Genomic DNA, 16373 nt, shown 5'->3' on the forward strand with positions numbered 1-16373 from the left:
GGGTTACCAAAGTGCGTCAGGTCATTATGTTGAGGGACAGTGCGGATGACAAGGTCAGAGAAGCGAGTGTCGCTACGCGAATAGGAAAGAAGTGGGACGCTAACCAGACTTTGAAGGAAGCAGAGGCAAGACTTATCATAGATCGGAGATATCAAAGGGTCAGTGGGATCGGGGGCGTTTTGACCTGGGGACCAACACAAGGTCATGATGTGGGAATGCAAACCAACAGACACGTAAGGTTATTGCCTAGGCAGAGATTAGATCAATAGATGAGAAGGCTAGGCAGGTGAAGGCGGTGAGTATGAGACAACAGGGTAGCTGGACTCACTGGACTCACCGGGAGGGAGTGATACAGAAAAGTATCCTGGAAAATGGAAGGCCACAGGATTAGCTTCCTGCTTAAGTCGACCTCCGATTTACTGCCAAGCCCAACCAACCTATTCACCTGAGGAATCAAGGACAAAGCCGACTATGTACTTTGCAGGAAACCAGCTAACCTGGGACATGTCCTCACATCATGCCTGGTGGCACTTTGAGATGGAAGATACACATGGCGCCATGACCATGTCCTCAACACCAACACCATTCCACCTAGACATTATGTTGTGGTCCCGCAGCTCTAAGCAGGTAGTCATGGTAGAAATAACTGTACCATAGAAAGACAGTATGGAGGAGGCCCACGAACGGAAGCAGCAGAAATGCCAGCAGCTGGTGGAGGAATGCCAACATCGATGATGGAAGACATAGTGCCTACCGATTGAGGTCGGATGCAGGGGTTTCCCCGTTCAATCAAGATGGAGAGCCTTACGCCTATATGGGTAATCGGAGCAGACCGGAGGAACCTGATAGCAGCAGTAAGCAGGCAGGCAGAGGTTGCTTCCAGTTGGATCTGGAGGAAGAGGAGGAGAAGTGAATTGGTCACCAGCCACAGTGCTAGTCACAAGGTGGCGAATGGCAGATAGACAGACATCGCCGCCCGAAGCGATGAACAGACAGAACTACCCGCAGTAACACCAAGCGATAGCCGATCGACGGGTCCCTGATTGGGCCTGATCAACCCAGCCGGTGTAACGTTGAAAATGGACCCCCGTTGAAAACTGACCTCGGGTCATTTTTCAACGTTGAAAAATGACCCCGAAAACCGTTGAAAACTGAACTTTAGCGCACTTTTCACACCGACCCGTTGAAAATGGACCCCGTTGAAAAGTGACTCTTCTCAGAAGACTAAGATAGGCTATACCTGATGTCTAATCCCATTGACACATAACATCTTTTGTACAACAACAACACACAACACAACATCACACCACAACACAACAACACAAAACAAAATACCACAACATCACACAACATAACATCACACAACACAACAACACACAACACATCACACACAATATCACACTACACACAGTACAACCACACCACAACACACAACCACGCAACAACAACACAACACCAACTAACAACAACACAACAAAACACAACCACACAACACACGAAAACACCACACAACAACACGACACAACATCACAACAAAACATCATACAACAACACATCACACAACACAAGAACACACACAACACAACCACACCACAACACACAACACAACAACACAACACCACAACACACAACAGCACCACAACACACTTCCACGCAACAACAACAAAACACAACAACAACAAAACACAACAACAACAAAAGACACGACACCACCACACAACACAACATCACACAACACAATACCACACAACAACACATCACACAACACTACAATACACAACACAACAGAACATAACCAAAACACAACACACGACAACAACACACAACACAACCACACACCTCACAAAACCACAACACAACACAACATCACACAACATATCACACAACAACACGACACACAACAACACAACACACATCACAACCACGCAACAAAAACACAACACCACACCACACAAAACACAGCCACACAGCATCTAACAACACACAACACAACACACCAATAACACACAACATAACAACATAACACAACAACACAAAACACAAAACACAACGATGATAACAATACAAAATTTCAATTCAAATCGCGGTAATTTAGATACCAGCACAGAAGAGGGGCTTATATTAGGAATGGCGATAGCAAAATTCAAGAATTATGTTTGTGCAACAGCTACATATGTGAATGCACTTAGGTCATTTTCAAGAGACCATCCGTTGAGAGTTTGCCAAGGTCAATTTTCAACGATCATTTTTCAACAGACCTGTCGTTGAGAATTGACCCTAGACGCTGTCAATTTTCAACGGCATGTTCAATTTTCAACGGCATTCGGGGTCCGTTTTCAACGTTGAAAAATGACCCGAGGTCAATTTTCAACGGAGGTCCATTTTCAACGTTACACCTGCGCATCTATGGAGGACGTCGTGGAAAGCGCCGAAACGTCTAAGGAAGGAGTATATATAAATATACAGATATTTCAACATGACGCGCGTTGCTTGCTAACGCGCGTCATTTAAAATATCTGTACAAAAAATGCAGTTTACACACCCGTAAACAACAAAAATCATTCCTTAAATGACTTAGACAAACAGAAGCGATACCCTATATCCTCGTACACACGCTTCTGTTGTCTGTACATGTACATGTAGTAAACCTAGTTACTGTAAGGCCGGGGAATTAGGTTGAAATTGTTTTCTCCGTGATATGTTACGCCAATAGGTGGCGCCTATTTGCACGTGCAGGTTGTGCAAATACGGGGACGTACACGTGTCGGTATACCTGTGTTGGTCATTCAGGCGACTCAGGTAGCGGGATACACACGTGTTAATTTTACGGGTCCCAATTCATTCGTCATTATAAATGGAAGAAAGAAGTGACGATACTGTTGATGTGTCTTCGGATAAGGAGGGCGCTACATTAAATGATATTTTGGCGCATTTGAAGGAACAAAAACGTGAGTTACGTACTTATTTGGACTCTAGGTTATCGGTGTTGGAGAATACTCAAGATGTATCCAAACAAATGCAGAAGTTAAAGGAAGAGAAAGATACTATATGGAAGCGTGACGGAAACAAGGAACAATATAAGTTTAACTCGGAAGTTCTGGAGGAGGTACAGCAGGTGCTCTGGGCGGTGAAGGCTGGGAAGTTTGAGTATTCAGGAGAACTATTGGAGGCATTGAGTACAAAACTGAAAAAACGAAACAAGCTTATTAGAATAGCTGATTCTTCGGAGGCAGGATGGGGTGCTGTCAAAGAATATGTAGCAAACCCATTAGCGAGTGATTCGGATGACGATCGGAAAATTGCCAGGGCCGACAGTAAGGCTGTGAAAAGGTTGAAAGACAAGAAGAAAAAGTTAAAGGACAGTAGGCGCAACAGATCCAGTTATGGAGGACCGAGTTTCGCGTCGGGGTCGGCACGCCAGGATTCTTATTCTGCTCCAAGTGTGGTTGGTGATAAGCAGCTTTTTCGTCCCCAACAGAATGGAGCCCGGGGGTGCTTTACATGTGGTGAATTCGGACATTTCCGGAGGGAGTGTCCAAAAACACGGACTGGAAATCAATAAATCGGATTCTAAGGAAGGGCAGACAATCAAAGATAAGTATGATACTATTCATGGTGGTTTTGATGAAGTAAATGACTGCGAAGAGAATAGTAAGGAATCCAATTCAAGTGCTATGTTTACTGATGATTTTTATGAGTACGAACAAGGCCAGTTAGATATCGTAGTGAGGGGTCGGCTTAAAAAGAACATTGGTTTTTGGAAAACTATAGGAAGTTCAGATTTTGTGTTAGATGTAATTGATAATGGTTACAAATTACCATTCTATTCAAAGCCGTTAAATTCCGAAAGTTCAAATAATATATCTGCTCTTAAGAATAAAGATTTTGTCGAGTCAGCTATTTTAGATCTAGAGAGGCGAAGGCTGGTAGAGCGGTGTAGTACTATTCCATCGGTTGTGAACCCATTGACTGTATCAGTACAAAGTAACGGAAAGAAACGCTTAATTTTAGATTTAAGATTGGTGAATTTACATTTGTGGAAACAATCTGTGAAGTACGACGATCTTAGAACAGCTCTGACATTTATTGAAAAACAAGGTTGGTTGATAAAATTTGATATCCATTCAGCGTACCATCACATCGATGTCTTTCCTCCACATACGCAGTATCTTGGTTTTTGCTGGAAGTTTGGTGAAGAGAAAGTCTATTTTAGGTTTTTTGGTTTTACCGTTCGGTTTGTCAACGGCACCTTACTGTTTTACTAAAGTAACTAGGCCATTGATTGCGAAATGGCGAGGTGACGGATTTCAGGTTTTGATGTACTTAGACGATGGTCTGTGTCATAATACATGTAGAGCTGTGTTGGAAGAGCAGAGTTCAAAGGTCAAAGGTGACTTGATCGATTCGGGTTTTGTCCCAAAAGTAGACAAATCTATGTGGGATCCGGTGCAATGTATGTGTTTTTTAGGAGTAGATATTGATACCTTGTCAGATTATTTCTATGGGTATAGTACTAGGTAATATCACCCAGCTGATGACTAGATGCATATCTATGTGCGTGGCGCAGGCACAGTCCTGGAACGACAATATTTTGTTGGACGAGGAGAGTACGAGTCAAATGCGGTTTTGGCTGAATCACTTAGGTTGTATTAATGTCAGAGAAATTTGTTACACCCCTCATTGTAATAGAATAGTATATTCAGATGCTAGCGGTACTGGGTACGGTGGCTATTGTGTCGAGTCTAGCACAGGGGTTTCACACGGGTTGTGGTCGCCGTACGAGGCAGGTCAGAGTTCGACGTATCGAGAACTAACAGCCGTATATAGGGTTTTACTTTCATTGGTACATGTATTAAGAGGTACCCGGGTCAAATGGTTTTCGGATAACCAGGCTGTGGTGAAGATTGTTGAGAAAGGAAGTATGAAGAGTACTTTACAGCATATAGCTTTGGACATTTATAGTTTTATGGTGCAGAATCATATTTCATTGGAAATGGAATGGGTACCATGAGATAAAAATGACAGGGCTGACTTCATAAGCAAACTTGTTGACTTTGATGACTGGGGTGTGGCTGAATGTGTGTTTCAGCAGCTGAACCAATGTTGGGGTCCGTTTGAAATGGACTGGTTCGCATCGTGGTATAATGCAAAAGTTCCTATGTTCTATTCCAGGTATTGGAATCCAGGTTCTACAGGTATCGATGCGTTTTCGGCGGATTGGTCAAGTATAAATGGTTGGTTTAATCCACCTGTGTATCTGATTACTAGGGTCATTAAGCACATGCAGATCTGTGGAGCATATGGTGTCCTTATCATTCCATTTTGGAAATCGGGTAGGTTTTGGCCATTCTTATGCCCAGATGGAAAGCATTTTATATACGGAGTACGAGAGTACAAAGTTCTAGGTACTGACAGGTGTTGTTACATTCCCTCCAGGTCAGGGACAGGTATATTTGGTAATGTGGATTTTAAAATTCCGTATGTTAGCATTGCGTATGGATTTTCGTAGATAGATATTGGTAGATTGGCTGATGTTGATCGGTTATGGTGCGGTTATATGACGTGTGTAGTCAGTTGTCAGCAGCGTGTTGCTGAGGTTGCCCGGTTATGGTGCGGTATTATGACGTGTGTAGTCAGTTGTCAGCAGTGTGTTGCTGGTGTTGACCGGTTATGGTGCGGTAATATGACGTGTGTAGTCAGTTTTCAGCAGTGTGTTGCTGAGGTTGACCGGTTATGGTGCGGTATTATGACGTGTGTAGTCGGTTGTCAGCAGTGTGTTGCTGAGGTTGACCGGTTATGGTGCGGTAATATGACGTGTGTAGTCGGTTGTCAGCAGTGTGTTGCTGAGGTTGACCGGTTATGGTGCGGTATTATGACGTGTGTAGTCAGTTGTCAGCAGTGTTGCTGGTGTTGACCGGTTATGGTGCGGTAATATGACGTGTGTAGTCGGTTGTCAGCAGTGTGTTGCTGATGTTGCCCGGTTATGGTGCGGTAATATGATGTGTGTAGTCAGCAGCGTGTTGCTGAGGTTGACCGGTTATGGTGCGGTAATATGACGTGTGTAGTCAGCAGCGTGTTGCTGAGGTTGACCGGTTATGGTGCGGTAATATGATGTGTGTAGTCAGTTGTCAGCAGTGTGTTGCTGGTGTTGACCGGTTTAGATGCGGCAATAGGACTGGAGTAGTTAGTTTGTCTGTAGGTTATGTTTTATATGTCACGAATGTGCTGAATTATAACGGTATACATGTAGATATGAGAATATGAAACACATACAATGCTCATTTTGTAAATTCATTGGTGTTTTCATGGTAGATTTTTATTTTGCTTTTATTATTTTTTTTTTACGATTAGTTACTCATGCTCTGCGGGAGGAATTCGAAATGGTCCCTAATCACCTTAAGGATTTAGCGATGGGTGTGCCCGAGCTGCTTCAGAATTGTAAAGCTAACAGTACTGTTAGAAAATATTGCTATGGATTTTTAAGATGGAGGAAGTGGGCTAAACAGAATGGTTTCGAGGAGGAGAATATTTTTCCAGTGAAGCCTTTTCATTTGTGCATATACTTATCTTTTTTAGTGAGAAACAATGGGAACGTCGGTTCATTAACTGATGCAATGTATGGTGTTAAATGGGCACACGATATTGTAGGCAGAGTTTCGCCAACAGTGTCATTATTGGTCAAAAATGTATTTGAAGGTGCTAAAAGGTTATTAGCGAAGCCTGTACAGAAAAAAACAGGTGATTACTGTTTCTATTTTAGATAAACTTTATGATAAGATTTATGATAAGGAAAATTTATATAATCAGAGGATTATTACAATGTGTTTGTTTGCTTATGCAGGATTCATGAGGAGCGCAGAGGTGCTGGCATTGAGGAGATCGGACGTACAGATACGCACATCGCATATGGAAATATTTGTTGAACAGTCCAAGACGGGACATTTACCGGGATGGTGCATGGATTATAGTGAGTAGAACTGGATCGCGTTTGTGCCCGGTGTGTAATTTTGAATTATATTTAAAATTGGCTGGAATATCAGTTGATTCGGAGGAGTTTGTGTTCAGAAATCTTACGAAAATGGCTTCCGGCAGGTATAGCTTAAGGAATGTCGACAAGCCTATGACATATTCTAGATTCAGGGAAATTTTCATTGAAGCTTTCACTACTATTGTTCAGGATATCAGTCAATTCGGTTTACATAGTTTGCGTGCTGGTGGTGCTTCTGCCGCTGCGAATTCTGGTATTCCGGACAGGATGTTCAAAACGACATGGCCGATGGAAGTCGGAAACAGCAAAAGATGGATACATTAAAGACGATTTTCGTGAACGTTTGAATGTGTCTATGCATTTAAATTTGTAGTTTGGAGAACTATCCTTCAATATAGTAACTTGTATGCGTATCTGGACATTTATATAGACAGACTATAACCCGTTCTTTAGTCTTCAGCCAGTGCCTCTGTCGCCGTGAAAATACATTTCTTGTGTTTTGGTTGTTTATCCTATTGGATAATAAATGGAGAAATATAATTTCAACCGTTTGACCGGGGAATTAGGTTGAAATTGTTTTCTCCGTGATATGTTACGCCAATAGGTGGCGCCTATTTGCACGTGCAGGTTGTGCAAATACGGGGACGTACACGTGTCGGTATACCTGTGTTGGTCATTCAGGCGACTCAGGTAGCGGGATACACACGTGTTAATTGTTTTTTTGTTGTTTTTGTTTGTGAGTTTTGAGTTTTGGGGTGAAAATTCATAAAGAATAAGACTTTTTTCTTAATCGGGTAAATTTGGAGTAGTTAATTATCTACTTTACATGCATGTGTAAGTAAACATTTGCACTAATTATAGATATATGTATATAAATGGTGGTTTTGTAATAAAGCCAGTGCCTCTGTCGCCGTGAAAATACATTTCTTGTGTTTTGGTTGTTTATCCTATTGGATAATAAATGGAGAAACCTAGTTACTGTAAGTAGTTTTAATTTACACATATACAAGAACAATGCAATAAAATGTACTGGTCCAATGTATTCCGTATTTGCATATTACAGTGGTATCTGCCCTTGCGGGAAGGTATTGAATGTGATGTCATGTATTTACGAGCGTAACGTCATACTTTTTTCTGAGAAAACAACGTGAATTGTACACACAAAATAATGACGTCACAATGGATATCTACCCGCAGGGGAGCTAACTCTGTAATATGCAAAGACGGAATACTGTGTATATTCTCAAGCGCATGGCACAGTCAGCAGTGACGTCACAAAACCTGACGCCAAAGATGACGGCACAGATTAGCGCTTTTTGATAGCATCTGCATCTGATAAAAACAAGATTGAAGTATATTGAACTATTCCATTTGGATTATTTTGAATAGATGATTTGCATTTCTCAATGATATAAGCGGCAAATTTGTAATGACGTAAGGAACACCTGCACGCACCTATGGCGGATGGTTAGAAATTTCCTCTGAAGATCGGCTGATCTAAATCGATCATCATCACACTTTCTTTTACATTTTTCAGTGACATATTTTGGTAAAAATGTAGAACTGGTTATATTCTACCATATTTTTCGACTTTAGGCTGATTATATGGACATATTTTTGCACTAGAATAGGATGATGCTGCATTTTACTGTCAAGTGATTTTCAAAAATCAAAATGGCTACCACCTGATCCAAATTGATCTAAATTACCTTTTCTTTACATTTTTCATTGTCATATTTTGATATAAATGTAGTACTCATCATATTATCGACCATATGCTGATATATGGACGCAATTTTTCCATATAGATTAGGATAATGTTACTTGCTACTGACATGTGTTTTTCAAAACTCAAAATGGCTAACTCTTGAGGACGAGTCGAGGCGACCTTCTGTGAGTAGACAACTTTTCTGTTCATTATTTAAAAATAACATTATATCATGTAATAAGAATGATACACCCCTAAATTTCACATTTTTTGCCCAATACTTTTATAATTATCCCCATGAGTGTATCGAAACTCCAAAAATTTCTAGACAGAAACCCGCCCCAGCTAGATGTTCGTAGTGATCGTACAATCATTTTCGTCTCTGATAGTAAGGGCCTAAAACTAAGAGATGTAGCTGAGACGCCTATTGAAAAAAGTATTGTGTGGTACTGTCGCCCTGGCCAGAACACCCGAGTTTCGATTAACTATATAGTTGAGAGAACTTGGAGCCCTTCATTAGGCGTTACACCAAGGTGTCAATATTTCTCTGGACGGGCACGTGTGATCTTACCAAGAAGACTGGTCGATTCATCAGCCTACATGAGGCCCCTATCGACAATGTAATAGAGCAGTACAGCAGACTCGTCTCCCTCAGTAACAAATATGGAGACTCTGTAAAGTTCACTATTCTAGAGTGCCCTTACTACAGTATCCGGATATGGAATGCGAATAAAGGCTATGAAAATCCTGAAACACTCGCCGACTCAGACTCTATCTTAAGAGCGAAAATAGATGAGCTGAACAAAGGTATCCACGCCCTAAACCGCGAATTAGGAACAGCCTCTCCCAAACTAACCCTTGACATGTTGAAGTCGAGAAAGAGCAACAAAGCCTACACAACCGAAAAAATATCATACTCGCTTCTATCTGACGGGGTCCATTCCACCAAAGTTCTAAACAAATACTGGCTGAGAAGGATCATAGAGTACTTTGTTGCTGAACACTAACATTTATGTATACTAACTAGTTTCTGCTCAGTTGTTTGGGGATTGCTCCGCCACTGAGCTAGTAAACTACATATTTGTACAACATACAAGAACTGTCTTTAAATACCACATAGTATAGTTCATTTCTGTCTACCTAGTGTATTCACCATGGACAAAGACCAGCGCAATAAGAGGTCCAAACCAGAAGACTCACTACATCTGTGTGGCCAATGTGAAACAGAACTCAAAACACACACACGAATCATATTCAGTGTGATATTTGTGGGTTAAACTACTGCCAAAGATGTTCGAGGATTTCGGATATGGCCTATCAGTGTCTTATCAATAGTGACATTGATAACATGACCTGGTCATGCAGAGTGTGTAAAAGAACAAAACCAACTCTGGACCATATTAATAACTCCCTCAAAATGTTGTGTGAGAGAAAAACGAGGTCAGACTCGACAGCATAGAGAGCAGGCTAAACCAACTAGAAACCACCTCCAAAGAAACCAAGACGGAACTTCACAAAGCATCTACAATGATGGATAACCTCAGAGAAAATGTCTTCGATCTAGTTGACGAGAGAACGAAAGAACTTCAAGAACGACGTTCCAAGGAAGAAAATGTGATATTGTTTAATATGCCTGAATGTGAAAACCAAACACCAGATGAAATAAAAACACATGACACCCAGGTCTTTAACCAGTTATGTACAGCCCTCACTGGATCCATACCGGAAACACTCTCCATGTATAGACTCGGCAAGCATAACATAGACAAATCCAGGCCACTAGTAGCTGTAATGAAGGCAAAACAGGAGCGTAAACAACTCCTGGAGAAGGCAAGGAATATCAAAGACAGAGCACCTCCATCTCTAAAGAATGCCATATTGACAAGAGATCTTACCAAACTACAACGTGAGGAAAGAAAGGCAAAATTCAAAGCAAGAAAGACTGTGGAAAACTTAAAGGAGTCCTCCTCAAGCTCAAGCTCCTCTGGAACTAAGATAAACAAAAAAATCTAAGGAGAAAGACCTGCTGTCTGGGGATAGCCCCGCCACAGGTCCTATCCGAAACCCTAGTCATCAAAACCCTTCAACCATCCAGAAATCAACAACCGTGGATGACGTTAGGTCACTACAATCAGTAGACTTTATAAGTCCTATAAGGCCCAGCCAAAGGTCAGCCAAGTTGAGAATGGTTACAGCTAGTGTATATAATGATACAACTCTCAACTCTTCCCAAATATCCATCATGGACGACCAAGAGGAAACACTAGCATATGCAATTGATTCGGACGATGACCCGGTCAACGATACCATTACCGAATCAGGTTCCCAAAAGACCATATTATAGGATACCTGTTTTACCAGTTTTACCCAAGATGATGTTCAAAATGAAGTATGTGGGAAACTAACTACTATGTACTCGAACTGTGATACACTAACACAAACCAAAAAAGCTGAATTAGAAGACATTATACGGATTAGTCACCCTGACATAATATGTCTAACCGAGATTCTTCAAAAAAACACCATCATATACTTATGATGATCGCCACTACAAGATAGAAAACTACCACCACTATGTAGCTAGCAACATGAAGAGAGGAGTAGTGATCTACATTAAGAGTAACATCAACTCGGAATACGTTGAGCTAGACCCTCTAGAAGATCAAGTATCCTGCACCATTAATCTACGAAATAGAGACCAACTCCTTATTTGGAATATCTATAGGAGCCCAAATAACACAGAAGAGAACAACAATAAAATACTAGAAATCTTTGACAGGCTGTATACTATGAACTTTACACATATATTAGTAGTAGGAGATTTGAACTTCAAACAGATCAACTGGGAGACTATGTCAACAACAGTCGGAAACAACCACCCTGCTAACAAATTTTTGTCTACTATCGAGGACTGCTACATGTTTCAACACGTAAAGGATCCGACTAGATATAGAGAAGGCCAAGTAAGTAATATCCTGGACCTGATCATCACAAATGAGGAAGGAATGGTGGAAAATCTTGAGTATAATCCAAGTCTAGGTTCCAGTGACCACCTAGTACTAGCATTTGACCTAATCGTGTATGTTGATAGCAACCCTAAAGACAACACTAAAACAAGATACAACTTTCATAAAGGAGACTATGAAACTATCAGGCAAAATCTTACAAACATCCAACTACAAGACATTGAGAACTGTTCTAATGTATCGGAAGCCTGGGAAGTCTTCAGTCAACAACTCGATAGGGAAATTAGGGAGAACATTCCACTACATCAAACTTACAGCCAAAGAAATTCAAAACCATACATATCCAAAACAGCAAAGGATGCAGTTAGACGAAAACGGAAATGCTGGACCAAATACCTACATTGTAAATCTGCTCACAATTTTGCTGAATATAAAATGGCTAGGAACCGAGCTACACAAACTCTGAGGCATTCCAAATACTACTACGAAAAAGACCTGGCTGACAAAATAAAAACTAATCCGAAGCTTTTCTGGAAATATGTTCGAACTAAAACTAACACAGCTACAACGATTGGAAATGTTACAATGCCATCAGGAGAGCTAACATCGACCTCCGAAGAAATAGCCAACACTATGAATAAATACTTCGCCAGTGTGTTTACTGCAGAGGAAAGAATCAGAGAAAGACCACACCTTTCAACCAGAAATTATGCTGAACCCCTTGAGACGATTACTGTGACTGTCACACAAGTTGAAAAAGCCATCAATAAAATCAACCCTAACAAATCACCAGGTCCAGATAATATCCATCCAATGCTGCTGGCAAAAACAGTTAATGAAATAAAAAGTGTACTAACTATTATATTCAACAAATCAATCCAAGAAGGGACACTCCCAGACCCATGGAAAAAAGCCAACGTCTGCCCAATATTCAAAAAAGGTTCAAGGAAAGACCCAAGTAACTACAGACCAATCAGCCTGACCTCAGTACCTAGCAAGATTTTACAAAGAATAGTGAGAGACGAAATTGTCAAACATATGGATACCAACAACCTATTCACAAAAGAGCAACACGGTTTCAGACAGGGACGTTCATGCACCACTCAATTACTGGAATGCCTGGAAGACTGGACAATATCAATGGATGAAGGTCACAATACCGATGTGATATACCTGGACTTCAGTAAGGCCTTTGACAAGGTATGTCACAGCTTACTGCTACACAAACCGGAACAATATGATATTAAAGGGAGAGTACTCCAATGGATAAGAAATTTTCTCACGGACATGGAACAACGAGTAATTGTTAACGGAACATGTTCCCATAGTCTACCTGTAACAAGTGGAGTTCCCCAAGGAAGTGTTCTGGGACCTGTACTGTTTCTGATCTATGTAAATGATATTCCAGAAGTTGTGCCATGCCTCGTTAAAATGTTTGCTGACGACACCAAACTTTACAAACAAATATCTACTCCGGGTAGCAGACAAGAACTACAAAATAGCATAGATAAAATGGTAAAGTGGGCAGAGAACTGGCTGATGACTCTCAATCTTACCAAATGTAAACATATGGAGATTGGTAACAACGAGAAAACATCCCAATACAACATCCGGAACGAATCCTCAAACATAACTATCCAGAAAGTCTCAACAGAAAAGGATCTAGGTGTGATCATAGATGAGAAGCTGAACTTCTCGGAACAAGCTAACATAGCAGCACAAAAAGGAAATCGTATCATGGGAGTAATTTTTAAGTCATTTACATACATGGACCAACATATATTCAGAACTCTTTACAAATCCCTGGTACGACCGCACTTAGAATATGCCACTACCATCTGGTCACCATTCCTACAAAAAGATATCATCAAAATCGAAAATGTCCAACGGAGAGCTACAAAGAGGATTAAAAATATCAAAGACTTGTCCTACGAAGACAGACTTAGAACATTGGGTCTCCCTACACTGGAGTATAGACGAAAACGTTGTGATTTGATTCAACTATACAAGATTATTAATAAGCATGATAAAATAGTCTCAGACACAATGTTTAGTAGTCGACCATACCAGTCAACCCGAGGAAATACCCACAAACTGTTCAAGAGACAGGTCAGGCTGAATACAACAAAAAATGCCTTCTCCAATAGAGTCGTCAACCACTGGAATGCATTACCAAACGAGGTAGTAAACGCCAAGTCAATCAACAGCTTTAAGACTCAGCTAAACAAATATTGGAAGACCAACAACAAGTTTGTCCTAAGTGATCATCCTTAGTGAGGCCGGTAGTGTAACTTTAAAATAGATTTGGTCTAAGGAAACTGCAAAAGAGACTCTATTAAACACATATGCAGCCTATAGACCAATTCTGATCGCCAGTCTACTCAGGTTTATATACTCATTTACCATTAAGTAGTACAAGTTGTTTGGGGATTGCCCCGCCACTTGTATCAGTGTTCCCCATTATATATCATTGTATCAATCTACCCTATAGATAGATCATAATTTTATGAAACTAAATCTATTAACTAGTACGTATACACATAGGGTACCCTCAATTCATTTGACACCAATATTTTAAAATGATACATATTCCCAGTCCCTATGACTGGAATTTATAGATATTTTATTTTTTTTTTTTTTTTGTTAATAGTGATACTTTTAAATTTTTGTAAATAACTCTATAATATCTGTGCGTGCGTAGCCGGAACTCAAAAGTCGGTGTAGGAGGGGGAAAAACCCCTATCTCCACCAAGATCAATAATACCATCAATGCCTCTCTACAAGTGTGTACACTTTCAACGAGGCCGCCATCAGCGAAGTATCAGCGAAGTATCAGCGACTTATTCTTGAAAGCATGCCATCCCTGCCATGTTACCTTGTTGCATATATCCCACAATTCTATCAACTTCCGGTTTGTTAAGGATATTCTTAGCAGAGTTATCTCCCTTACCTTACAGAGATACATAGACAATATTTCGAGTTCAAATCCCAATCTGCCTAATTGATTTTTTAAAACTATTTTTAACTATTTTTTTCACCTGGTTTCTGTCTTAATAACTTTCAAATAAATATTTTTGTATTGAAGAGTTTAAAAAAAAAAATTAAAAGAACAAATGACAATTCTACAAATAACTAAAAATATTTATTCAAATGTACATGCATAGCCAAATTGACCCCCTCCCAAAGGGAAACTTAAGTCTCATGAGTCACAGAATTCACAATTTTTGCAAAGCATCTAAAGACCTATCAGTTTATTATCATATCTTCTAATTGAAAATAAGAATTTAAGAAATTTCTCTCATTTTGACCTTTTTGACCCCGCCCTGAAGCCCCTGGGCCATACATGGCCAATCTAGAAGTGATGTTCCAACTGCCATCTCAGTATGATAATTCAAAGTCAATCAGGTGTGACATAATTGAATACACAAAATGAACAAAATATTTGTTTTTCTTTTCATCATAACTGAAGCAAATTTCATCCCCTCCCCAGGGAAAAATCTGAGACCCTGAGGTGATGAAATTCACGATTTTTGTACCAAACTAGAAGTCAGTCAGTGTCAGTGATTTTATAAATTTCACTTTTTAATCTATGGAGATTATTTGGTTCCATCAAACCTGTGAATTCAGAAGAAGATTTTTGAAATTTTAGCCATTTTGACCCATTTTGGCCCCGCCCCCTCTGGTCCCTGGGGGTCAACCAGGACCAACATGGATATGGTGTTAAAATGCTATTTCAGGCTAGTAATTCTAACCAAATTTGACTAAATTTCCTATGAAAAATAAGCAATAAAACATACCATAATTGAGTTTTATCCTATATAGAACAATAAGTAATACATGAACGCCGCCTCAGTCCAGGGGGAAAACACGAGAACCGCTAGGGTCAATATAATTCCACAATTTTTTGTAAAGTACCTTAAGACCAATCCAACTCAGAAGAGTAATTGATTCTTACCTCAGTTCCAGAATTTCAGAATGAAGATTTTTGTGAAGTTATAAGCTTATTTTGGCACCCTTTTGGGCCCCACCCCTAAGGCCCGCTGGGGAGTCAGCCATGAAGAAAATCAGTTAAATAGGAATTCAAATTACGCTTTTCAATAGGGATAATTCCTGACAGACATTGACTCACCATTTCCTTTACAAAATGACCAAAGTAATGCTCAGAAAAATTGTTGTTCCCTAAAAACAAGCTATAGAGTACACTTAACCCCCCACGCCCAAGGGGAAACCGGGAGACCCCCAGGGTCCATATAATTCACAAATTTTTGTTAAATTACCTTTATGACCGTTTCTAATCAATGAAGATTAATTGATATCCATCACAATCTGTAGAGTGAGCGAAGAAGAATTATTGAAATTATAGTCAATTTTAAACCTCTTATTTGTTGGCCCCTACGCCACAGTCCCCCAGTGGGGTTGGTGACCTATATAATTCACAATTTATGATTTGTCCATATTGCACTATAAGGGATATGTTGTTGCCAACTATACAATTGAATTTGCTATCAGTGGTTAATTTGAGAAGAAGAATCCGGAAAATGTAAATATGATATACCGGACATACGACGCACGAACGCACGAACGGAACGACGGACGACGGACGACGCACGACGCAACGAACGGACGACGCCGGACAACAGGCGATTAGAAATAAGGTCCACTTGAGACTTCGTCCTCAGGTGTGCACAAATAAAAAGTGTTATAAAACTTG

At 40.3% G+C, this 16373-nt stretch overlaps 1 protein-coding gene and 1 pseudogene across 1 annotated transcript; both read left to right on the plus strand.

Annotated features, from left to right (window-relative positions):
* Window positions 1-2669: 2669 nt before the first annotated feature.
* On the plus strand, window positions 2670-4455 carry LOC138313382 (uncharacterized). Its single transcript, XM_069253854.1, has one exon. The coding sequence runs from the start codon at window positions 2855-2857 to the stop codon at window positions 3560-3562; it is 708 nt and encodes a 235-aa protein (XP_069109955.1). The 5' UTR covers window positions 2670-2854; the 3' UTR covers window positions 3563-4455.
* A 2145-nt stretch (window positions 4456-6600) lies between these two features.
* Window positions 6601-7911, plus strand: LOC138313383 (uncharacterized; annotated as a pseudogene).
* The last annotated feature ends 8462 nt before the right edge of the window (window positions 7912-16373 follow it).

Source organism: Argopecten irradians, unplaced genomic scaffold (genome assembly GCF_041381155.1).
Source record: "Argopecten irradians isolate NY unplaced genomic scaffold, Ai_NY scaffold_0666, whole genome shotgun sequence".
Classification (NCBI taxonomy): Eukaryota; Metazoa; Mollusca; class Bivalvia; order Pectinida; family Pectinidae; genus Argopecten; species Argopecten irradians.

Excerpts from the sequence above, each read along its gene's own strand:
- LOC138313382 (XM_069253854.1), top strand. The coding sequence starts at position 2,855 with ATGGAAGAAAGAAGTGACGATACTGTTGATGTGTCTTCGGATAAGGAG.